This window comes from Pyrgilauda ruficollis, unplaced genomic scaffold, assembly GCF_017590135.1.
Source record: "Pyrgilauda ruficollis isolate IOZ18807 unplaced genomic scaffold, ASM1759013v1 scaffold33, whole genome shotgun sequence".
NCBI classification, from domain to species: domain Eukaryota; kingdom Metazoa; phylum Chordata; class Aves; order Passeriformes; family Passeridae; genus Pyrgilauda; species Pyrgilauda ruficollis.
In genome coordinates, this window is record NW_024524711.1 from 5782437 (window position 1) to 5808878 (window position 26442).

General features: G+C 35.9%; 1 protein-coding gene across 1 annotated transcript in view; it reads right to left on the reverse strand.

Moving 5' to 3' along the window:
* MAGI2 (membrane associated guanylate kinase, WW and PDZ domain containing 2) overlaps positions 1 to 26442 on the reverse strand; it is a 705159-nt gene that overhangs the window by 470276 nt on the left and 208441 nt on the right. Inside the window, exon 2 of the mRNA XM_041474679.1 lies at positions 24745 to 24861. Within this exon, the coding sequence (XP_041330613.1) occupies positions 24745 to 24861 (117 nt within the window). The remainder of the gene's footprint in view (positions 1 to 24744; positions 24862 to 26442) is intronic.

Consider the following 26442-nt stretch of genomic DNA (forward strand, 5'->3'; position numbering starts at 1 on the left):
AGGTGAGGTGGAGAAACAGGTCAATGTGACATGTTTATAACCAGGTGAAAAATACAGTAGCTTTTAGCCCTGTTTATTTTGAGATGATTATACTGTGACTTAGACTGAATATCCCCTAAAGCAATGAAGGGATGATCTGGGGCTCCTTCAGGAATAAGGAAAAATCTGAGGGAGAGTGAGAGCATAAGGGAAATGAGAAGACAATAATATGTAGGTTTCAGTCTGGCAAGTGAGAAGGGAGATTACACTTTTCTTTCTATGCATAAATGTAGATCTGCAATGATAGCAGCTGTCACTGCCATTGGTGTCACTGCCATTGGTGGGTGATAACAGAGACAGATAGTCTGGAAATTCCTGCCTAACTCTGTGAGTATCTTTCTGAAGCTATATGAAAGACACACACATTTAAAGCCCAGTAGAAAGCTCCCTGGATAGATTTTAAAGACATTTAAAATGTTTTCCTTTGAAAGACTTTCATAAATTGAAGTATTATTTCTGGGAATTTTGGGTAATAATTTTGAGAAATTCTAAAATCTCAAATCAGAAAAGCATCAGCATAAAATAAAGCATCAGCATCAATATAAGTAACGATGAGATCAAATAGGTGTGACATTGCTGATTTTCTAGATTGGTTTTCTTAGTAAAACACTAAGACACCACAATACATCCAAAATTTACTATTCAAAGATACAGAAATTTAACAGAATGGTCTAATGTGTACAGTTGCAATTGAGAAACAATGCTGCCACTTTTTCATAAGACAGAATGCTAAATTTCGTGTGAATATATTCTGCAGTCAAGTCCATTTCTTGGCGTAACTAGGATTCTTTTGCACTTAAAAGAAGGGGTTAACATTCACTTTGTGCCAATGTAAAGTCTTCCCAAAAGTACTATTGAGAAATTATTGTTTTTGATGGCAGGTAACAATGTAACAAACACAGAAATTATTTTTGAAAATAAATATAAAACCCAAAGGCTTTTAATTTTCAATAACCAGAAACAGAGTTACAGAGTTTGAAATCACCAAGTTTTACTACTGATCATTTCATACAGATATGGAAAGTAATTATTTTGGGTGATGTGTGGATGATGTCAGTGACCTAAACAGCCTTAAAATTCTGTGTCACCTCATCCACCAGTTACTCCTGAAAAGAACCACTACTTCAAATTCTCTCTTCAGACTTTTGCACCTGAAACTCTAGGAGTAGACACCTAATTCAATATTGTCAATTAAATATTCCTTATTGCTCTTGAGTTCTGGGTAAAAAGGCTTCTATTAAAAAAAAATTAAAAAAAAAAGATTCAGGCAATTAAACTACCAAGGTACTTATCTATTGTATCATTACATTGATAAATTTTTGTTTTCTTTTTTGGAAATGACAATCTTTGTGCAAACAACATTTTGGAGAGAATATTTACGCAATGTGTTTGAGGAATGCAGACACATTCCTTTTACTGTACATGATTTGTTTTACACAGAATATGTGTTTGAAGCTACTTCTGTTTTGCAAAATGTCTCTTTCCTCGAGGATACATAGTGCATTGGGTGGGTGACCTTCTGCACTTCTGTACTGATGAGATGACATTAAACAGCAGAAGTGTTGTGTTTGATCTGCTTTGCAGAGCTCATTTCTAATAAATAAAAAAAGTTATCAACAATTAACTTGTACAATTATGTTCTAAATTAATTTAGACTTACACACACACTTGAGGAAGTGGGAGTGGAATAGGATAAACATAATTTCTCCTCTGGTGTCAGGGAAGGTATAAAATACCGATTTTCTTTTTTCTTCTTCTTTTTTTTTTTTCAATTTTTTTTTTCAATTTTTAAATCAAACTCTGCTATGCAAGCCGCCCCTCAGTTTTGGATTGACAAATTTTTGTCTTCTTCTGCAAAGACCCTTCTTGACTAGAAACAGTTGATATGGGAAAGAAAAGGTGTTTGTGTTTATGAATACTCCCTCATTCAGGAACATGCCTTTCGCTCCATTCTCTAGATTTCTTATATTTTTCCTCATAATGCTTTTAAATCAACAGCAGCCTTTAAATAACAGCTTGCAATATTATGAAGTTTTACTAATTTTACTAATTTAAAAAACCACCCTGCTCAAGGATTTTAGTGCCTATGTATTGTGACTTATATCAAAACACACAGCAAGAAATTATTAAAGAAAGAGGGCAGAAACAAAACCTAAAACAACTGGGTGTTGTAATATGCCAATATCTGAAATCTACCTGGAGAGTCTTTTTTTTTTTTTTTTTTCAGATCAGAGTAGTTTTTAGGCTTTGATTTTGACAACACCAACTAAATACATTTTACTTGACAGTATGTTCCACTTCACACTACACTTGGTGATATGAAATCATTTAATGAGTCCTCATTCATCTGCCTTCTCAAGAAACTCACAAAGGCTGCTGTTTTTCTTGGTTTGTATATGAAGAAAACGATTTTGCAGAAAGAGTTTAGTGACTTTATTAACTTTGCACAGCAAGAAAGAGACATGTTAAAATGTAAGCAAATACTTTTGAATCTTAAATAACTTTCCCTTCCAACTACAGGGTGACCTTAATTTTCTACAGCACATATCTCTTGATTCAGCATAAAATTCTTGGTCAAATTCGTGTCATTTTTGGCATTTGAAATCAGCATATTTCAGTTTCCTCCTACTTTGCCTATCTTTCTTGCACTAAACTGAGGCTTGCATTTTGCCAAAAACAGAAACCACCACTTTCATGATCACTTATTTGTGTTCAAATAAAATTGAATGAAACTAAACGCATTTAAATAATTTCATTCTTAATTAATTTACACACCCTTAGTACATGAATCATCCTGTGACTAAAATGAACACAAAATACCTTTTCAAGAACATTCTTCTATTGGGTCTTCTGACATGTCATTAACAGGAAGCTGTTCCAGCTCCTGGCTATAACTTGTGAAGGTGAGACTACAAACACCTATTGAAAAAAACTAAACCAAACCAAACCAAACCAAACCAACAACAACAAAAAATCAAAACCCAAAACCAAAACTAAAACCAAGAAACTATTCACATGTACATTTTTATTTTGCTCAAATACTAATATATTGAGTCAAGAAAAATAGAGATCCCTACATTAGAACCAAAGATAAATGTCAACTAGTGCACAAGATTCAAGATTGATTTTTTTTTTGTTGTAAATATTTAACCAATCTAGAAAATTTTAAGCTTCTAAAGATACAATAAACTAAATATAGATTTTTTTTTTTTTTGTAGTAGTATTCTTTACTGCAACAGTTTAGTCAAAACCATCTCATTTCTCATAAGGAACAACTCCTGTACCTCACTTCTTTCCTTCCTGCAGAGTTTGGAATCATTCCTGGTTCCTCACATGAGCCATACAGAACCAGGACATGTCTGAGCACCTCTCACTGTAAGTTCATGGGCATTTCTTGATAATGAACACTGGGCACTACTGCAGCTTGGAGAAAACTCCTTGAAAGCTCAGTTCACACTGAGAGAAAAATGTCTCTCATTTTTTAAAAGGATATCACTGCAATGTATTTCTGAGCTACCCCAGCACCCAGAATACATCTCAAATGCTTCTGAGTTTAGGAGAAACCCCAGAGAAATGTTTGGGATTAAAAGAGCATAATCCACATCAACCGACAGCAGAAAATTTAACTTTTTTTCTTCTCATTTGACATAGCTCCACTGTATTTTTTTAAAGAATGTTACTGATGATTCCAGCTGATACCTAAATGCCTGCTTGGCATAAAGATCAGGCACTAGTTCTCTCATATTATTTATCTCTTATTATTTCATGACTCACATTAGTTTTATAGAACTGCTGTAAAACAAAATAATCTCAATTTTATGAACACTGGGCTAGATATGGTCTTAGCAAGCTTTCACTTTTTCAGAATCTTTATTTATCTTTGTTTTCTGTATCACTCAAGGTTTCAGTTTCAGCAGCTGCCAACACATATTTTATATTTTTCTTTTCTCCAACAACATCAGAATGATTGCATAAAACTAATTAACAATTTGAAAAACTGCAAATGTATGGGAAGAAAGTCTCTCTGTGAATGCCAACTAAATTTTTTATTTTAATATTAATAATATTAATAATATTAATAAAAGCAATACTGATTTTTCCATTAAGAGGTTGTTTCAGTCTTCACATTTACTGAGAGCTGTAGTTATTTTACATTAAAGCAAGCATGAAAACTTTTTTTTGCAGAGTACTGTTTAGCAGAAGTAGTAAAATAAAAATAAACAAAAAAAAAGAAACAAAGGTAAAAGTCTACTTTTTTTTTTTTTTTTTAACCCCCCCCCTTAAAATGTTTTATTTTTTTGAAAAGACATTTAAAATGTTTTCCTTTGAAAGACTTTCATAAATTGAAGTATTATTTCTGGGAATTTTGGGTAATAATTTTGAGAAATTCTAAAATCTCAAATCAGAAAAGCATCAGCATAAAATAAAGCATCAGCATCAATATAAGTAACGATGAGATCAAATAGGTGTGACATTGCTGATTTTCTAGATTGGTTTTCTTAGTAAAACACTAAGACACCACAATACATCCAAAATTTACTATTCAAAGATACAGAAATTTAACAGAATGGTCTAATGTGTACAGTTGCAATTGAGAAACAATGCTGCCACTTTTTCATAAGACAGAATGCTAAATTTCCTGTGAATAGATTCTGCAGTCAAGTCCATTTCTTGGCGTAACTAGGATTCTTTTGCACTTAAAAGAAGGGGTTAACATTCACTTTGTGCCAATGTAAAGTCTTCCCAAAAGTACTATTGAGAAATTATTGTTTTTGATGGCAGGTAACAATGTAACAAACACAGAAATTATTTTTGAAAATAAATATAAAACCCAAAGGCTTTTAATTTTCAATAACCAGAAACAGAGTTACAGAGTTTGAAATCACCAAGTTTTACTACTGATCATTTCATACAGATATGGAAAGTAATTATTTTGGGTGATGTGTGGATGATGTCAGTGACCTAAACAACCTTAAAATTCTGTGTCACCTCATCCACCAGTTACTCCTGAAAAGAACCACTACTTCAAATTCTCTCTTCAGACTTTTGCACCTGAAACTCTAGGAGTAGACACCTAATTCAATATTGTCAATTAAATATTCCTTATTGCTCTTGAGTTCTGGGTAAAAAGGCTTCTATTAAAAAAAAATTAAAAAAAAAAGATTCAGGCAATTAAACTACCAAGGTACTTATCTATTGTATCATTACATTGATAAATTTTTGTTTTCTTTTTTGGAAATGACAATCTTTGTGCAAACAACATTTTGGAGAGAATATTTACGCAATGTGTTTGAGGAATGCAGACACATTCCTTTTACTGTACATGATTTGTTTTACACAGAATATGTGTTTGAAGCTACTTCTGTTTTGCAAAATGTCTCTTTCCTCGAGGATACATAGTGCATTGGGTGGGTGACCTTCTGCACTTCTGTACTGATGAGATGACATTAAACAGCAGAAGTGTTGTGTTTGATCTGCTTTGCAGAGCTCATTTCTAATAAATAAAAAAAGTTATCAACAATTAACTTGTACAATTATGTTCTAAATTAATTTAGACTTACACACACACTTGAGGAAGTGGGAGTGGAATAGGATAAACATAATTTCTCCTCTGGTGTCAGGGAAGGTATAAAATACCGATTTTCTTTTTTCTTCTTCTTTTTTTTTTTTCAATTTTTTTTTTCAATTTTTAAATCAAACTCTGCTATGCAAGCCGCCCCTCAGTTTTGGATTGACAAATTTTTGTCTTCTTCTGCAAAGACCCTTCTTGACTAGAAACAGTTGATATGGGAAAGAAAAGGTGTTTGTGTTTATGAATACTCCCTCATTCAGGAACATGCCTTTCGCTCCATTCTCTAGATTTCTTATATTTTTCCTCATAATGCTTTTAAATCAACAGCAGCCTTTAAATAACAGCTTGCAATATTATGAAGTTTTACTAATTTTACTAATTTAAAAAACCACCCTGCTCAAGGATTTTAGTGCCTATGTATTGTGACTTATATCAAAACACACAGCAAGAAATTATTAAAGAAAGAGGGCAGAAACAAAACCTAAAACAACTGGGTGTTGTAATATGCCAATATCTGAAATCTACCTGGAGAGTCTTTTTTTTTTTTTTTTTTTAGATCAGAGGAGTTTTTAGGCTTTGATTTTGACAACACCAACTAAATACATTTTACTTGACAGTATGTTCCACTTCACACTACACTTGGTGATATGAAATCATTTAATGAGTCCTCATTCATCTGCCTTCTCAAGAAACTCACAAAGGCTGCTGTTTTTCTTGGTTTGTATATGAAGAAAACGATTTTGCAGAAAGAGTTTAGTGACTTTATTAACTTTGCACAGCAAGAAAGAGACATGTTAAAATGTAAGCAAATACTTTTGAATCTTAAATAACTTTCCCTTCCAACTACAGGGTGACCTTAATTTTCTACAGCACATATCTCTTGATTCAGCATAAAATTCTTGGTCAAATTCGTGTCATTTTTGGCATTTGAAATCAGCATATTTCAGTTTCCTCCTACTTTGCCTATCTTTCTTGCACTAAACTGAGGCTTGCATTTTGCCAAAAACAGAAACCACCACTTTCATGATCACTTATTTGTGTTCAAATAAAATTGAATGAAACTAAACGCATTTAAATAATTTCATTCTTAATTAATTTGCACACCCTTAGTACATGAATCATCCTGTGACTAAAATGAACACAAAATACCTTTTCAAGAACATTCTTCTATTGGGTCTTCTGACATGTCATTAACAGGAAGCTGTTCCAGCTCCTGGCTATAACTTGTGAAGGTGAGACTACAAACACCTATTGAAAAAAACTAAACCAAACCAAACCAAACCAAACCAACAACAACAAAAAATCAAAACCCAAAACCAAAACTAAAACCAAGAAACTATTCACATGTACATTTTTATTTTGCTCAAATACTAATATATTGAGTCAAGAAAAATAGAGATCCCTACATTAGAACCAAAGATAAATGTCAACTAGTGCACAAGATTCAAGATTGATTTTTTTTTTGTTGTAAATATTTAACCAATCTAGAAAATTTTAAGCTTCTAAAGATACAATAAACTAAATATAGATTTTTTTTTTTTTTGTAGTAGTATTCTTTACTGCAACAGTTTAGTCAAAACCATCTCATTTCTCATAAGGAACAACTCCTGTACCTCACTTCTTTCCTTCCTGCAGAGTTTGGAATCATTCCTGGTTCCTCACATGAGCCATACAGAACCAGGACATGTCTGAGCACCTCTCACTGTAAGTTCATGGACATTTCTTGATAATGAACACTGGGCACTACTGCAGCTTGGAGAAAACTCCTTGAAAGCTCAGTTCACACTGAGAGAAAAATGTCTCTCATTTTTTAAAAGGATATCACTGCAATGTATTTCTGAGCTACCCCAGCACCCAGAATACATCTCAAATGCTTCTGAGTTTAGGAGAAACCCCAGAGAAATGTTTGGGATTAAAAGAGCATAATCCACATCAACCGACAGCAGAAAATTTAACTTTTTTTCTTCTCATTTAACATAGCTCCACTGTATTTTTTTAAAGAATGTTACTGATGATTCCAGCTGATACCTAAATGCCTGCTTGGCATAAAGATCAGGCACTAGTTCTCTCATATTATTTATCTCTTATTATTTCATGACTCACATTAGTTTTATAGAACTGCTGTAAAACAAAATAATCTCAATTTTATGAACACTGGGCTAGATATGGTCTTAGCAAGCTTTCACTTTTTCAGAATCTTTATTTATCTTTGTTTTCTGTATCACTCAAGGTTTCAGTTTCAGCAGCTGCCAACACATATTTTATATTTTTCTTTTCTCCAACAACATCAGAATGATTGCATAAAACTAATTAACAATTTGAAAAACTGCAAATGTATGGGAAGAAAGTCTCTCTGTGAATGCCAACTAAATTTTTTATTTTAATATTAATAATATTAATAATATTAATAAAAGCAATACTGATTTTTCCATTAAGAGGTTGTTTCAGTCTTCACATTTACTGAGAGCTGTAGTTATTTTACATTAAAGCAAGCATGAAAACTTTTTTTTGCAGAGTACTGTTTAGCAGAAGTAGTAAAATAAAAATAAACAAAAAAAAGAAACAAAGATAAAAGTCTACTTTTTTTTTTTTTTAAGCCCCCCCCTTAAAATGTTATTATTTTCTGCAAGGAAAAAAAATGTTTTATGACTATTTTTATGACTATCTCTACACTGCAACTTATGACAGAAGAAAATTACAACACTTATAAACCATAGCACTAAAAATTAGAAAATGTCAGTGTAGCAGTTTTAATTCATGTTCTTTCTGATTTCTATTATAATGAAATCTTCAATAATCCTGTCACATTAACTCTCCTCACAGCTTTGCCACTTCACTCAGTCAGGGGAAAAACATAACCTCTTATTTTCACTTACTGTAGAGTGCTCCTCTTGTCCATCTTCCCTGCTGCTGTCTCTGAACCCATCATCAGTGTGCAGCCTCCTCTCACACCTTCCTAGCTCTTAGTCCTTATGCAGAAAACCAGGTGAATGAGCATTAAAAAAGAAAGAAAAGAGCCCAAACAACAAAACGGCAAAACCCAGCATAAAAAAACCCCACTGTCTCTCTCCAGTATCCACTGCTCTTTCTTTCAAGGCAATAGATATCTCTTGCCTAGGTGAACAGTGCTGGCCCAGGTCTTGCTGCTCTGCTTCTGTTTTCAGAAGCATATGTGGGCTGAAATGGCCCCATCAAAATAATTTTTATGAAAATGAGACCACGACAATTTCAGTTTTCCAAATTGTCCCTGATTGAGATCAGAGCACCTGGGTTCAGCTGTGAAGCCTGCACCAATTTTGCAAAGGGAAGAACAGGTAGATCCTCAATTACAGCTGCACTCAGGCATGCTATTGCTTATACTAATGCTTAAGCCACAACATGACATTTATTCTCAGAGGTAAAGGTCAAAGAAATAAATAAGGAGAAGTGACAAAAATGACCCTGGCAAAGGTGTCCCTTCCTAGGCAGCAATTATGACAATCTGCACCATGCTGCAAAACTAGCCTGCAAAGTGAATTATTTCAAAAATATAAAAATGAATGAAAACAGTTCTCTTAATTTGAATCTTATGGTGAGCACTGGGTTTTGCCTTTTTTCGTTTGTTTTTAAACTATGCAAACGGCAATAACTACATTACTTCAAGAAAACAATATAGCTTCTCCTGCTTTTCAGATTTGCAACCTTTTACAGTTCTATGATTAAACTTTTAATTAATTTCTTTTGTAATTCAGGAGAACAAAGCAATTTACAAATCTCTACAGAAAAATGCTACAAAACTTTAATTATTTTGAAATTTCAGGAACATATTTAGCTCAACACTGAACAAAGCTAGTTGTGCCAATCTACATCAGTAACATCCAGAGAGCTGTTAGCATTCAGTAATCATTTGGAAAAGGAACTTCATGTTTCCTGGCTATCATAACAAGGTTAAAGCCTGAAACTGTGCTAATTTCTAAAAATTCTCAACAGTAATGAATATTGATTGACATCAGCAGAGAAATTGTTGCTGGTGTGTATTCAGACAACTGGAAACTCTTAAGAATAATGACTTAAAATTCATTGTACAAAATAACTTGCAGAAGAGGATGAGAAGAGTTCTCCACCTGCCGATCTAACTCAGCTGTTACATCAGTAAAGCACAGCTTCTGACCCTCCCAAGTCCCCTGCTCCACCAAAGTCTTTGTGAGCACTACACTTTAGACCTTGACCTTCCAAGGTGCTGTGTGTGGCCCCCAAGAGCACATGGATCCCTTCCCCTCTGCAATCCATGCAGGCATTGCATTGTCTCAACATGCATGAATATAACAACAGCACAACTCCAGGCAGTATCAACAGGGAACAGAAAAAATAATAATTAATGTAACATTTTCATAGATTGAAGCACCAGGGGATAAATAGGAAATTCAGCTTTTTTAAAAAGAAATAGAATTGTTAGGCACACTTTAGTTGCCATGCACTGAATTTTCATTTGAGTAATACAATTTAGGAGAAAAAAACCAACAAACATATGAAACAGAAAAGAATATTAAGAAGTTAAAAAGGCATTTATCTGACTGCCAACCCCTTTTCTTTGCATTCTTGTAAAATAGGCTGCTTCCTCAAGTCACCAAACTGCTCTAATAGCATTTCCTAGCATTACACATCTGAAATATCTTACAGACCCATCATTCCAGTGTTAGCCATGAAAAATAAATAATAGCAGGAATCTACACAATCAACAGTATTATTGCAGCATTTCTGGATACAGTGACATTTAGACAACCAAATCCTTGCCTCTGTGGAGAGCAAACAAGCTGAGATTCATAGCAGAGAGGCATTGGTGCCTGCAGAGAATGACCAGGCAAGTCATGCTCATGTACTCCTGGCCATGAAGTGAGAGCAGACTGGTTATCAATACTCATCACTCCCCTGTGCTACTGCAGAACTTATTGAGGAGCTGGAGGGTGAGGGGAAGGTGAGGGTGATCTCTTTACTGCTAATCTCTTCCACACTTTATGGCTGCGACTGTTTTCCTCTGCTCAAGCTTTTTAGAAGGAGTAGTAGTATATGGCCCAGATTTAACAAAGCAGTGGGCCAGAATACCAAATCTGACAAGGACAATGAGAAGAAAACCAAAACTCTAACTCCTAATATTTTAAGTAATTCTACATAGAACATGAAAAAAACCCAACCCCAGAACAAAAGCAAAAAAAAACCAAAAACAAACCAACACAAAAACCAAACAAAACCCCAAACCGTACCAAAACAGACAACCACAACAAAATCCCAAACCACTAAACAAACAAGCAAAAACAACAACAAAAAACCACCAAAACAAACCACCCAAACCCCCAAAAGCACTTCGAAAAAATCTGTGTGCTAAGAGACATATATTGAATATTGCTCTAATACTGCAGAACAGCATTTGCCAAGTTGCTGTGGTATTCTTCAGCTTCCAGAAGTGAAAATTGGGCTATATAATTCAGGATCAGTCTTCCTATCTTAAACTTGGAAGCACATGCCATTGGTAAATAAGCTTGGAAGCACACTTCTGTAGGAGAGGGATGGAGCAGTGAAGATGAAGAAATGGAACATTTAACTACATCAAAGGTTTTTACAAGTGGAGGTGAGGGGAAAAAAATCCCTTCCCACCAGCCCAGAGGGTCACTATTTTCCATTCATCTCCATCTGTTTTTTCTGGCACAGACACAGCCATCACCTTGACATGCTTAGGACTGTGCATTGTTAATGAGGACACCATACTGGCCAGGGAAACTGTGTTCCCACATTTTCTCTGATGCCTCTTTGGGGTATGAAAGAAGTGGGATATGAAGGGAGACTACAGCACCATATGGAGTATTGCATGCAGACAGATTTCCCTGTCTGTCACATGCTGCAGCAGTGCACAATTCTGCCTGAACAGGGACAGTGCACAACCATGGGGAGCAGAGCAGCTCTGCACAGTCAGGTACACACATGGTTTGAACCAAAAAACAGACCTACATATTTCAAAAGTTCTTCTCTCTCACTAAAATCCCCCTTCTCTTCTCTTTCTGCACTGATATGGCACCAAATTAAATGCAGTTTCTGTGAACCCATTTAAAACACCTCTACTGAACCAAATAACAGGAAGAAAAGATATTTTCTATCTCGTGCCATGATCTGCACCAGAATAAAAGGGGAGTGGAAGAACACAGAGCCAGAGCACTACAGAGCCTCCTGTGAATGACTTTGGGAATAATCAGGTTCTAACTAGCTTCCATAATTATTCACTGTGTTCTTCTTTCTGTGTATTCTTACACAGAATTAATCTTTCTGTCCAGTTAAGTAATGTGCTTTGTGCTTGAGTTTAGTGGACCTGAAGACATTGAATTGTTCAAGCTTTAGCTTTGAAAGATTCTTAGTGTTGTGCCGATCATACCTTTATAGGGCCCACATGGAATCATATAATGAAAGAAAATTAAGCTGCTATAGACCTCACTGTACTATCTGGGGAAGAGATGCATTATTTTCTAACCTGCAGAAAGCTAAGGACTGTAATAATTTAACAGGATTCTACAGGAGACATAGAGAATGAAATTAATTCTCACTTCAACTCAATGAAAGTTCATGATGATATTTCACTTGAACAGTAAAAAGTGTGCTCCAGGTTATGACTGTTTCTCTATACACTTCCTGTGCAATTTTCCTTATATTCTTAACCAGTGGGTTAAAGTCATTCCCCAGGTGACTTACCGTTTATTTTCACTGCTTAAACCAAGATAAGGTGGTAGCTTTCTTTCTTCCCTTAAGACTGGTCAGAGCAGAAATGGGTAAAAAAAAACAGTAATCACATCAGAAAAGGTATCAAGAAATTAAATGCAGAGCCTTTTCTATTGATCTACGTGTATATTTTTAACTGGATTTAAGATGATCTTCAGTCTAAACCAATGATCTGGTTTCAGATTGAATATTAACAAAAGGCAGGAAACTACAAAGTTTTCAATTTATTACAAAAATGTTTACAAATTTACCTTCTACAGTTATCTTTGGTATTCCCTCCACCACCCAATGGCTTCACAGATGACTGCCTCATTGTCTGACACTGTGCCAGTACCCTCAGACCTGAGAGGTGTCACTCCATGGTGAGTGGTGCATTGTTTGGTCAGAGCTTGCTGTCTCCAAATCCATAATTATCCTTTTAAAACTCTTAAAACTTCTGCCTAGTCTTTGGTAAGAGTTTATGAGCACAGACATTTGCAAAGCAGAGAAAAAAACTCCAGTTATTGCACTTTACATGGCAGTTTATGACATAATGTGTCCTCAGCAATGGCAACAATGCCATGATCCTCAGGAAGCTCTAGCACAAGTCAGGAAAGCTCCTATGAGAGCATGATCTGGCCATAACACAGTTAAACACGCCCTCAGCAGCCCTCCACGTTTCCAAACTCAGTAAAAATTACCACTAGAAGAGTGCACTGACTAATGAGCTGGGTCCTGTTTAACTTTGCATCAACCAGGACCCCAGGTCCCTTTCTGTGGCACTGCTTTCCATCCTCTCCTTCCCCAGTCTCTCTGTACATCCAAGGCTGTCCCATCCCTCATGCAGATTCTGTCACCGTCCCTTGTTGAACAAACCCTTCTTCTTTGCTTTTCCATTTTTCTTTGTGTTCATCATTCAAGCTTCCTTGTTTTGTAGAAGAGAGAACTTAAATCGGAAGCCTTTTCCTTTTTCAAAAATAAACCTTTAATCTTTATTCAGACTTTTCTTTTATGATGCTAATGGAGGATTATACAAGAACTAACATTTTCTCATGTTTATTATTGTTGCTCAAATCTCCCACATTTAAGAAAGAGGGACAAAGAGAGACAATATAATTGCATCTTGCAGAAGCCTTTTCTTTTAGACTTTGCTGCTTTTTCAGAATTTTAAAAGAATTTAAATAGAGTAGGAATTACTTAACAGAAACAAATTTTTCGAGACTTAGAGCTTGGTTACCTTCCTTGACTGTGTAGGGAAAAATGCTCTTAGAAACACAGTGCCATGTGGACTTCTAATATTTTTTTTAAATGTGAAAGCTAGTGGAAGCAAGGTCACAACTGAATCCCTCAGATATCCTGGGTATTTTTTTCCACTTGATTTCTCCAGTTCAGACTGAACAGTTCTTGTCCAGGACAGAAATAACCCTATATCTTACTCTGAAGATTCTGAAAATTAAAGCTCCCTGCAAAAACGTACCTGACATGCCTGAGCTGGGCAAAGTAAATCAAGGATAACAACAGGAAAGGAGCAATTAGAGGCTCTCTTTTTGTGAAGATGATGAAAGAAAGGATTTTCTCCAAAATTTGTCACTTTCTTCCAGGAAATTGCATTATAAAGTACAAAAACAGAACAACAACTATTCTCTGACAGTTTACAGTCCAGATTACTAAATTGTTCTGGCTCCAAGTGCCATGTTTCTGACTCAGTGCAATTTTAACTGTGTATTTAAATAATAGTTTGTTGGTGCCCAACTCTTAATACAAGTAGAGATGCATTTGCAGTGTAGATAAAAGTGAGTGATGATCTCATGGCAAGTTTTGAAGCTTTATAGGAAATAACCATTATTTTTGAAGTACACAAAGATAAACTAAAGATTAGATCATATATAGTACAGCTAGCCTCCTTCTACATGATACACAAGGGGGAATAATCTTTGGTAATTGATGGGGAACTTTACATTTCACATATTCCTTGCATGAAACCCTGGATAGTAGAATGACTCACTACTCAGCTGTACCTTTCACCATGTCCTCACAGAACTCAGAAGAGAGAAAGAGAGACATTTGAAACCAGCCTGATTTTTATCCTATTCTTGAGAAGGTAGCTACGGCAGCTTATTTAAATGACATAAATCTTGAAGTATATTTGGGAATATGCCTTGCTTACTGTATGAACAAAAGTTACAAATATCCATCATCAAAGCTTCAGCTTTGGTTAAAGCCACCTTCTGCAACCTGTGTAAAATTTACAGCCTGAAGCCATAAGCTCCCTGATCAGTTATGGCAGGCTCGGAGTCAGACACCAAACACGAGCAGGGAGTCAGCCAGGGTTTAGAAATGGAGCCAACCACGTGCAGAGGCTCAGAACCACTCAGCATCTCAGTGAGTCAAAGCAGGACATCTCTAAGGGAACAAGAGAATTTTTTTAATAGATGCTGCTACTATGGGGATGTTGTATATAAAAGTGAATTCTACTTTTCTGTAAGAAAGGAAATCTTGCCAAGTCACCATTTTGAGTGTCCCCATAGCATACAATTGCCAACGAATTAAAGGTAATTAAACAGCCTCCTCGCTGGGTTCTAAGAGCTCTTCAAGAAGGTGTACAATGCAATGTGCATTTCCCAATTAAATGAAGTGTTCTGTGAAAATGAATGAATCATAACAAGGCAGAACTTTACTGCAAGACTTGTGACACACCTGTGATCAGGAAGGGCTCCACAGATTCTTCTGCAGGAAAAAAAAAATCGATTTTTACAAAAAGGGCTATATTGGTTTTGATTTAAAGCTTTAAGAAAAAAAAAATTAAAATCTGGGTTTCTCTGTGTTAAAAAAATGCCAAATGAAATAACTGGTCAAGCATCTATTCAAGTCAGTACCAATATGAGTTGAAGAAATCACAGCAGTACCACGTTGAAATATAAAGGTCGATAAGCAGTCAAAATCAAAATCAGGAATCAGAAATTCCAGATAAGGTAAAGTGAGTGCTGGTGTGCATTTTGTCACTAGCTACAGGCCACTACAACACATGCACCTTCAGCAGCCCAGAGTGAATTTCGTGCTTTCCTACATATGAAATGATCCACTATTTTTGTGAGCAATGTGAAAATATCTTAGCAACAGTATAACAGGTATTAGTGATTAGTTTCAACAAAGACACTTTGCTAAAATAGTAAATAATAACAGCAAATGTAATTTACTGTGAAATTTAGTACTAAAAAGATATTGTCTCTTAACTGAAAAGCATAGTGTTTTCTAGACCCTGTAATATATGCCCATGCAAGCTTTTAAAATTCGAAGAATTTAAAAGCTAAAATTACAACACTGTTTTGCATTTAAATCCAGATCCTTGCTTTCATTTGAAATACAGAGGTCTGGAACCTCTGCATTATTCTAATTATTTTTTTGTAACCAAAATATATTTCTGCCATCTCCACAGAAAGAAAGTTTCTCTATTCAGACTTAATGAAATAAATTTGACAGAATTATTTGAATAATCCATAATAGATTGATAGCTAGTCAAGAGGTTGATGTGTTAATAACAGTAATACATTAGAAAAAGAAAAATGCATTAGGTAGAATCAAAACCTAGACATAAAGGAGAAATATAAAGTTTTGACAAACTGTCATGGGTCAAAACCAGGACAGTAATATCCTCAGGATACAGGAAAATAAAAAGAAAAGGACTTGCAGAAAAGGAGTTTCCTCATAACACTTTTTCAGCCAGTAAATTACAAATTAATCTCACCCCTATTGATCAAACTGAAGTTTTATTCACTCTTCAGGTCTTAGGCACTTCTTCAGGTGTTACAGCACCTCTGTAATCTTCCTTCTCTAATGTTTTTCCTTCTCAAAGGGATTTATTCTAGCCAGGGTACTTTTGAATCTGAAACATGGTGCCACCAGAGACACTTGTCCATTGACCTGAGCTTATGCACAGACGGTTGAAATTCTTTCCTTTTTTGTAAGACACAGAAAATATGCAAAAAGTTGCGCCTTCCTCTCTACAGGTGGGAAAATCTTAAATCTTGAAAAAACATCTAAAGCTGTATAGTGCCATGAATGTAGTTAGTGACCTCTTTGAATGAAGTGAGTGGTGGCACAGAGCACGGTGTCCAAACAAACCAAAAGGTCTGGGCTCCAGCTGGTGTGAGGAGACCTCGGAACTGCAGGGGCACTTCAGAGACATAAATGTGAGAGGTTGGTTATTTGGTGAACTTGGCCAAGTGCTTACCAATTCACATAAATTTCTCAGTAAGCACCAGATTATCTATTCATGATCCATCATCACTGCCACTCATTTGCTTTTCTTATGGTTGTAGATGAAAGCCCCAGAAGAGAAAAAAAAAAAAAAAGAAGCACATCCTCCCAAAACTGATATCAGACCTTTTTGTTCAATTATGCAAATACAGATTTAGTAGTTTAGCTGGTCATTCAATCCAGAATATTGATTCTTTTACACAGCTCTTTTTTTTTTTTTTTGTTAATATTGTTCTGAATTTCTAAGGACAGCTATTGGTGTTCCATGTTCACTGTTCAGTTGTTCTTCAGTCAAAAATCACCAAGTAAAGATTATCCACTGTCTTTGGCAGTTTATCTTCTCCAGACTGAGAGAAAACATAGATATTTAGATTAGGTATTAGTTTATCTTAAGAAAAAAAAAATCAATTTTTAACTTATTTGACTGCAGATGGAGGCTAAATTTACCTAGAGGATATATTTTAAAGTCTTTTAACATCAAAAGGAAATTTGGAAAGATCACGTAGGAAAAAAAAAAAAGCTTTAGAAATCACAGGAAGCTTACATTTAACAATGCTGCAAGTTCTGTTCACCATATTTGTAATTCTTAATTTTCTAAGATACTTTGTTCATTTAAGGAGAAAGGTCACTAGTATATCTAAGACCTTCAGGCTTGAAAAGCCTACTGTCATGGGGAGATACAAGCTCTACACAAACTTCCACCTGCTTTAGGCTACTCAAGAACTATGACTTGTACTTGTGAAATAAGTTATTTGTGGGCTCTTCTATTGTTTGCTATTCTTGTTCTGCTGAAGCAAGGTACTTCACCAGATTCATGCCACTGCCCTTCTAGTTTGCTGCTAGTAATCAATAAAATTAGGGCTATCACCAAAACTTATTTAAAAATACCACTATCCTTTTGGTATCCTTTATCCTTTTGGTATCACGTGAATTAGAGAACCCATTTTGCAACAGTAGAGAGCCTCCCCAGAGTTTAAACAAACACTTATTGATTCCTGGGGACAATCAGCAAAACTGTTGTAACTAAACTCTCATCTGGAGTTATGCATGCACTATGTCACATATAAATAATTCCAGACAGATGTGATGAGCAACCCGAGACGCTTGACATCAGCCTTTAAATCACATGCCAGGTAACATCAGTGAAGGAAGATATGTGATCATATATGGTACACTTTTGTAGGAAAGCAGCTTTAAAATAATTGGATTTGCAATTTCAGAGCATTTTCTTATGCTTTTTTTCACTGCTAAACCTTTAGTGTCTTTAGTGCTATTCTATCAACTTTCCAGTTGGCAGGGCATCAGATTACCTGTTAGAAAAATAATTTATATTGGCACTGTTTAAAAAAAAAAATTACTGATTTTGGATGATTTTGGTTTGAAAATGGGAGAAAAGCATGGTATTTAAAAGAGCAGAAAGGAGGGAGTTAAGGAATGGGAAGAATGGGAGTAGGGGACAAATATCAGCCTCAATGTCTTGTAGATGTGATTTGGGTCCAGAAATCTCTGAAAAACAGAACTGTTGTAACTATACAGCCAATGAAAACATCCTAATATCTTCATACAACCTTTATGGAACATTTAAGTTACAATATCAGAAGTGGTACACAACTACTCCTCTTCATTTTGTTTCAACTGTTCTCACTTCCTACTGCAGTTACACCACATCAGACACATTCATTCCCCCCTTCTTCTTGAACTGTATTTATTTTCTTTCCATACATGTTATTTTAAGATGAGTACTTAGTTACTGAATACCTGAAAGCTGATATCCCCAATATGTAAAACTGAGAAATTTCTGAGGAAAAAAGACAGAAATTATGTACATTTTCTCTTTCATGACTAACAGACAGTACAGTATTTTCACCTTGATAAACATTTTAAAAATTGGTTTTACCCTGGTTTTACTTTTATCTACTTCCTGCTGAAGGCAAGCCCTCCTGCCTGCAGCCCAAAGATGCTCCGAGCACAGGCAATGCTTTGTACAAACTGATGGAGAAGAAGCTGACTCAGATCTTTACTACCCTGCTCTGAAACAAACAAAAGGTCTCATAAAACAACATGAAAAGTCATACAAAGATGTATAAGCAAAATTCTTTTGACCAGGAGCTCCCAGTGCCCTCAGAAAAACAGGTCATTGTCGCGTGTGCATTTTCAGTTGGTAATTAGGAATAGTGAATGAAACAGTGGAAAAGAAAGCAAACTCCACAGGCAACAGTTTGCCACCACTCCACCTCATGCAGGACAATTAACCATTGTTGGTGCTCTGTGGTTTTTTGTCAGCTGTTCTTTCCCTCTTCTATTTAGGCTGCCCATTGTTGGAAGCAGTGACAACTCTCATCTTCTGGCACACGTGGCTGTGCTGCAAGCAGCACAGTGGGGCCCTCGTCCCACATAATTACCTGAGTTTGCTTGAGATGCCAATGACTTGACTGTAAGTACACTTTGGAGATGTGCTCCATGAGATACACAACAAGAACATTTTTAAGAGCTCTGCATTGCTCTATTCTGAACCACCAAAGTCTAAGCAATAGCTAACACTGGAAGAATAATGTAGTCATTAAAGCTAGATACTGTTATTTCCAGTGATGCAGACATTTCTTGCAGTAGGGTATGCTAAGCATAGGTTATTTTATCCTAGCAATAGCTCCATATGACGTCAAACTGGCAGCTCTTTCACCGACAATACCTCTTGTAAGATACTTTTGACATGAACAAACTTGTAAGAAAAATATATTATACCATTGGCAAGTCTGTTTCACACATTTCCCTTTCAATTTTCTTGGCTATATACTTCTTAGAAGTAGAAAAAAAGCATTTTTCAAAAAAAAATTTGAAAGGCTTCATTTTTGTCCAAATATAGATTAGTCAGGTATAGCTCACAACCTTATCCAGAGCAGCAGAACTATGCACACAGAACTTCTGAGTTTGGGCTACCCTCAACCAATACAGAGTTATTGCCCACTTGAATTCTGAAACTCTTTCCTCAGTTTGGAAATTAGAAGCCTCATATAAAAACCTAAGTAGTTAACGTGGATTTAATTCAGTATTTACTAATTATTGTGACAAAAAAAATAAAAGGTATTGGAAGAAATACAAACTATGATAACACCTATCAACGGGAGAAGAAAGTCTTACACACTCCCAGAAATTCTTAATTCCTGGTTGCTACCCATGAAGTAGATTATGAATGACTAAGGTGTTCCAATATATTACACTTCCCTGACAGAGGGAATGACCTTATCTGTTTTGCACTGTTTTGCAGAAGGAAATTTCTTCAGGTCTGAAAGTGTGATTTCCCCTGCAGCTTCAAGTATAAACATATTTTATTGACTTTAGTATCACCAAAATATAAGGTAATGGCTCTACTTTTACCATATATGATAAATTAAACCAACACCCAGAAAAAAAAAAAAAAAAGTATCACTGCATGTACTTTTTCTTCTGTGAAAAGGATTAGACAACAAACATAAGCATGATGTAAGATATATCATTTCAACAGTACACAGTCAACACTGCAGTGTGTGGGTTAAATTTATACATAGACCAGGCTATACTAAAATACAATAGAACAAAACTATATTTGAAAATGAGGCTCTTATTTATGTTGACTCAAAATGACCTAAATCTAAATATTCACAGAAGATGGAAAAAAATAAGTCACAGTGGAAGTGACTTATTAAGTGTTCACAGGCATCATATTTGCAGTGCAGTGTTAATTATATTCACCTAAAACAGAGTACCCATGGCATCGACAGGAAAGCTGAAAAAAAGGAGGATTTGTTATCACAATTTGGTATGTGGGAAACTGCTACTCATAATGATTCTATTTCTTGCCCCTGGTCACTCACATACAACATATAACTCAGTTACAAACTTAATTTTTTCCCTATGCTACTGATAAATGTCTTAAATAAAACATCCTTCCTTCAATTTCTGTGCTAATGGTAACACTGCAACATCCAGTACTGTAAGGCTGATCCACATACCCAGTCGTCTCTATTCTTACACCATTCCTTTTTTTCTAAACTGAAAGACAGGAAGGAAGCTTCCTCATCCCCATAATGTTTTTAAAGCAATTTTTTCCCCATTTTCACTGTGAAGAAAGCATTCCTGGGCTGCATCCTCCTATGGTGCAGCAGGATAGACCACCTGAGCTCCTGTCAATCTGAAGTTATATGCCAGAGGATATCAATGAGCTTCTCTTCCAATTAAGGGATGAATTTTTACTTTTATGAATCAGCTTGTCATTGACTTTTTACGGTGCTGTTAAATCACAATGTTTCCCACTATCATTTCACATTCCCTGTCTGGAAAGGAAGCATACACTGATTCTATTTTCACCCACAGCTACCCTGTTTTGCCAGCTTTTAAAGAAATGGAATTTGCAATTGCTGGAAAGGACATATCAAAGGAGATAGGTCTGGACATGACTTTCACTACCAAAACTGCTTTCCTGTGGTTCACTCCCTTCAAAGCTTTATTCCTGAAATGGCACAAAGCTACCTCTTCTCACGACAGTGAAGACTGGAACGCTGCTTGCCCACATGGCAACTGCGGTTTGCTGAGAGCACTACCAAGCACAAGATGCAGCATGACTAAGGTGTTGTCTGCCTAGAGCATTCAGAGCCCGACTTGTGTTTTGTGGCTGTGCTCCAAATCCCTAGATTTGGATGGATAGTGTCAGACAGTGCTGACAGCTACCACATTTCACCATGCTTATTTTTCTGTAGGCATGGTAAAACGTAGTAGTGCACAGTAGTGCTCTTAAATATCTTCAGGAGTGAGTTTAGGACATGAAAAGTGCTAAAATTCTACAAACAGGAAAACAGGAAGAAAATACATGACACAAACTTCAGCTAGGTCTTCTGAAACCGGAAAATGAGGAGCTTTTCTTTCCCCAAAACTGCCTTGGTAACACCTGCATCTTGACTGCTGCAAATACAGTTGTATAACCCATCCTGGGACATATCCATATCATTCATGTTGGCAATGCAGGGAAAATCAATTTCATATGCACTGAGACTTGTGACACTTATGGAAGGCAGCATTTGACTCTCAAGGTCATTTCTCATTTACTAGAAAGGGGCACAGCATTAGGAAAAATAGAGAAACCTAAGAATCACAAACCCAACCAATCCATCCCATTCCCAGGGGCTACAATTTCTGAGGGCAGAATTGACTCATTATCCTCACATCATGTGATTCTGACCCATCCATTCTTTGGTGTACACAGGGATGTACACTTGTATAATAGACAATTCAAAGTCTTACCTGGAGTCACAGAATGTTAAGGGATTGGAAGAGTCCTTAAAGATCATCTAGTCCCATCACTCCCTACCATGGGCTGGGACACCTCCCACTAGAGCTGAGCTGATTGTTTAAGGCCTTTTCCAGCCTGGCTTTGGACACTGCCAGGGTTGAGTCCAAAGCCCAGCCTGGTCTAGTTTTTAGTAAATACTAGTTCAGTTGTCTAACTTGAGTTGGCTTATCCTGATTTAAATGAGGTAAGGATTAGTTCTCTTCTTCCTGGTTTCATAGAGAATACTCGCTCGTTCAATGCAAGTGAAAGATGACTTCAGTATGACCTGAGGGCTGAGAAACCCATGGTCGTGCCCACTGCACTGCTGGGGCCAGTGCTGCCAGTGTGAACAGAAAGCAAACGACAGAAAAACTCAAGGTCAAGGACTTTCTGTAAACCTTCTCATGGTTTTACTGGCAATTATACCTCTGTGGACGCATTTTTAAAAGAAAAGTGTTGCCACCTATTTTTCAATCCTTTTCCTCCTCTTTGTGTTGCAACCTTATCATTGGAAATTAAGTCTATGCTGCCTGCAGCTGGGTTTCCCTCTTTATTTTTCTGCACAAGAATTTGACAAAAATGAGTGCTGCTTTTGCTGTGTTGGTATCTGTTGCAAGATTTGTAATAAATTCTTGGTTAGGTGCACTCATAAGTGAACTTGAGGGCAGTGGTACAGTCAGTTAAACATCACCACTGTATACTAAGGACAGTGGTAGGACAACCAAGCAGTACTCTTAGACTATGTACACAGCTTAAAAACAAAATACTGCCCAGAGCAGAAGAATTTGAATACCAATGCCCTTGAAAGGTAAGTTTGTGATTCAAAAATTAATAAAGTTATATGAAAATAAGAAAACAGTTGAGAACATTTTCTGTCCTAGGCATGAATGCTGGGGACAGAGTAAAATTGCATTTAAAAAACATTTTCACCACAATTCTGATTTAGAGAAAATTTTGGTTGCAAACTGTGTGATGGCATCCTTTTCATTTGACTGATTATAAAAAATCCTTTAGCTAACGAGATATCATCCTGTCTGCATTTTATAATTTTTTTTTTTAATACCCATTTTTAAAAAGGATTACTTTCATGGAATTTTCAAGAAAGTTTTGAAGAAAATATACCAATTAGGCACTATAGAGAGTTTGTTTTCTGGGTTTTTTTTTTCCTTTTCCTTAACACTACTACTGAAAAGAATCCTCCGCTCTCCAAGAATATTTGCCAACTTACCTGGCAAATCAGCACCTGCCATCTCCAACACTATAATATATTTCAAAACATAGTTTTTACTTAATCAAAAACACTCACTATATAATACAATAATGACCTAAGAACTCAACCCAAAGTGACACAGAAGATGGAGAAGCCACAGCAGAAAGAAAAGGTTGTATTGTTTATAGGTTAAAAATTGCAGTCTTTGTGGTTGTAGTCTTACATTTTGAATGACAAATTTGCTTCTCTGGGTACTGTATTTTACTTGACACCGCTTTATTATTGCCTTGAAAGAAAACAAAACAACCTCAAAAATACTCATTGTGCCCATATTGCTGACAGTGTCTGTCATACAAGTGTGCAGCAATTGCAGTAATGTTGAGTTTTCCTTCTTTAACCTGGACCTGTGGCACTAATGAGCATGGACTGGGGTTATAATAAGAATCTGCTTAGGCTAATGATGCACCCAGACAACCTTGGAAGTGGGATTTAGTCTCAAAAATTTCTTGTGCATGCATTTCCACTTCAGCTGTGATGTTTCTCAGCATCTTCAGGCAAACCTAATTCATCATAACTCTCACAAAAATATTACATTTTTTGTTTTCTGCATACAGGTAATAATTTTTAAATGTTTTTCTCCACCTTCCTTTCTGATCAGTTGCAAATGGAATATTAGAAATTAGGAATTTATATTTATTTTTTTAGGAGGATCTTTTCAAAGCTCCATTTTTTAATATTATGAAAGAAAAAACACACAGTAGCATTCACAACAACTCAGTTTCAGAGTACCCACTCATTACCATGTAAATAGCACAGCCACTTACTCAGCACACCTTCCTCTGCCTATCATTCCAGTGTCAAGCCTGTGAGTTCAAAAGTGCACCCCCTTTTTGCCAAAACCATTTTATGTCTGCTAAGCAATTATTTTATGAGGGAAGAATAATGGAACTTCAGTCCATTTTAAATGACATACTGTCTGTCAGCCAAGTAGATCTGTTCTGAAAGGCATGGCCCTGACAGTTGGGCACGGCTTGCGTGACTCTGCTTAATTTCATGTCTGCTGTTGAAGTAGCTGAATATGGTCAATACAACAAAAACTATTTTTAGAGGTTTCAGAATATTTTGAATATTGACTTATGTAGCAATAAACACATATGCAAGACAGTACAAAGTTTCAGTGCCATGCCTGTTGCATTCAAACAAAGTCCAGTGTATACATTTCTTCTGTTGCCCTATTGCTTTCTAAAGCCAATAGCGTTATTACATAATGGATATCTGAAACATGAAGCAGATCAAACTCTCTGTTGGACATCCACTGAACCAGCCCCCAAAACTGCTTTGTTTTTTTTTTTTCTCTTTAAATTTGAGACTTCCTGAGACTACAGAAGAAATAAGATTATTATTATTCTAGAGACAGACTTTATGAAATTACAGCTTTGAAAACACCACGAAAACATCAGCATTGCACAGCTGAATTTCTCAGCAGTAATGTAGAAGACTGGCACCAAGCCACAAATCTATTTGCAGGAAGGCTGTTTTATCCACAGAACACCTCTTCATGCATTGCAAAGAGCCTCAGCAGCACTCACTCAGATAGGCTATTGCCACTAAAAAGCCAGGTTTGTCCATCTCCAGCCTACTTACATGGCACTGTGCGGAGGTAGAGATTGTCTCTTATGATCTGCTGGAGCTCATGGTCCACCGAACCTTTCTGAAACCGTAGATTGAGGTAGTGACGAAGGTCCTTATCAACAATGCCTCCTGTCAGGGAAAAGACAAATGAAAGTACAATTTAAAATTATATTGCTTTGACGGAAGCAATGAATCACTTGTGAAGTCTTTGTGGTTCATTTTTCTTCATGATTCTGTCACGATGGAGGACGAAAAGCACATAGAGATTTCTGGTTAAAGCATGTGGTTGGTACAGTATTTTTTACTATTGATAATTGTAAAGCTAAATCTTGACCACAATTTCTTGAAAAACTCATTTCCTTATCAACCCAGGACAAGTTCAGAAAATAAATATAGGATTATAGACAGAGCTGTCAATTTTCTTTCTGCACAGAACTTGAACATATTGTTATCACAAAACTACCTATATATGTAGGTAAATAATAAAGTATTAGGTATTATATTTCCCATGACCATGTACCAATTCCCGTTTTTTATTGAACTAAAAATCTTGGTTCAAAATCTCTGTGCAGTGCTTGGTGGTTTTAGTCCATGTGTAACCAGAATGAAATGTGGCTGTCTGTACTGATCATATAAATGTTATATGTCCTGTTTTATGTATATTGATAGAACTAACAATTGAAGGAGGCACTGTCAAAAACAAGGGTTCATAGTTTATTTCCACCACCAAAAATGTCATTACAATATCTTGGCAAAGCAGTGCATATGGGGGAAAAACTGAGTTAAAAACCTTGTATTTGCCACTTTTACTATAATTTTAGGACAAAACAATTTAAACTACTGACTGGTATATCATCTTCCACTATGAAAGGCATATCTATAAATCTAATCCAACATGATTAATAAGCATTTCCCAATATAGTTCCTCCTCATTTCTTTTAACCTTGAATAGGGATCACATTTATAATTATGGAGAAGTCCATAAATAACTCAGTTTCTTCTCTCTCTGAAATTCTGACATAGGAAAAATGTAGAAAATCATTACTACATTGAATTCTGACATATATTCCCAAGATGAAAAATTGCAAGTAGATAGATCCCTAACTTGTTGCTTCACACATGCAACCTTAACACATTTTTTCAAATGTCATTTGCTATGGAATCCTCTGCCAAAAGTCTTGTTGACTTAGACTATATAAAGATTTTTCTGTAAATAGGAACACATAACATCCCTACTGAATTATTTGAAGAGCACAAATGCTTATAAATTAATATATATTTCTTCTTACAGATATTCCTATTTATCTGCCTCCTATAATTCCATAATGTTATTACTGCTGCACTTTGTCAGTAACTTCAAAACCTTTTGTTCCAGGTTTACAAAAAGCTTTTAAATATTTTCTCTCTTTAGCTAAAGGCAAAAAAGCCAGCAGACTTTCATAATCAAAAGAAGGGGGGAAAAACACCCCAGCTCATATGACACAAAATACCTGTATGCCCGGCTCCCTGAGGCTGAGAACTTCCCTTTGGATCTCTGTTCTTCCAGGATCCCCAAGCTCTAATTAATCTATTACTTTGTACCACTAACCCTGTTTCTTACAATAGAAAAGTTTGTGCAGATGAGACCATCCTTACTTCTAATTTCTTTGAGATTTCTGAGGGGCCTGTAGAGAAACTCTCTGAGTCTGCTGTCCTTCGTGATCGGCTGCA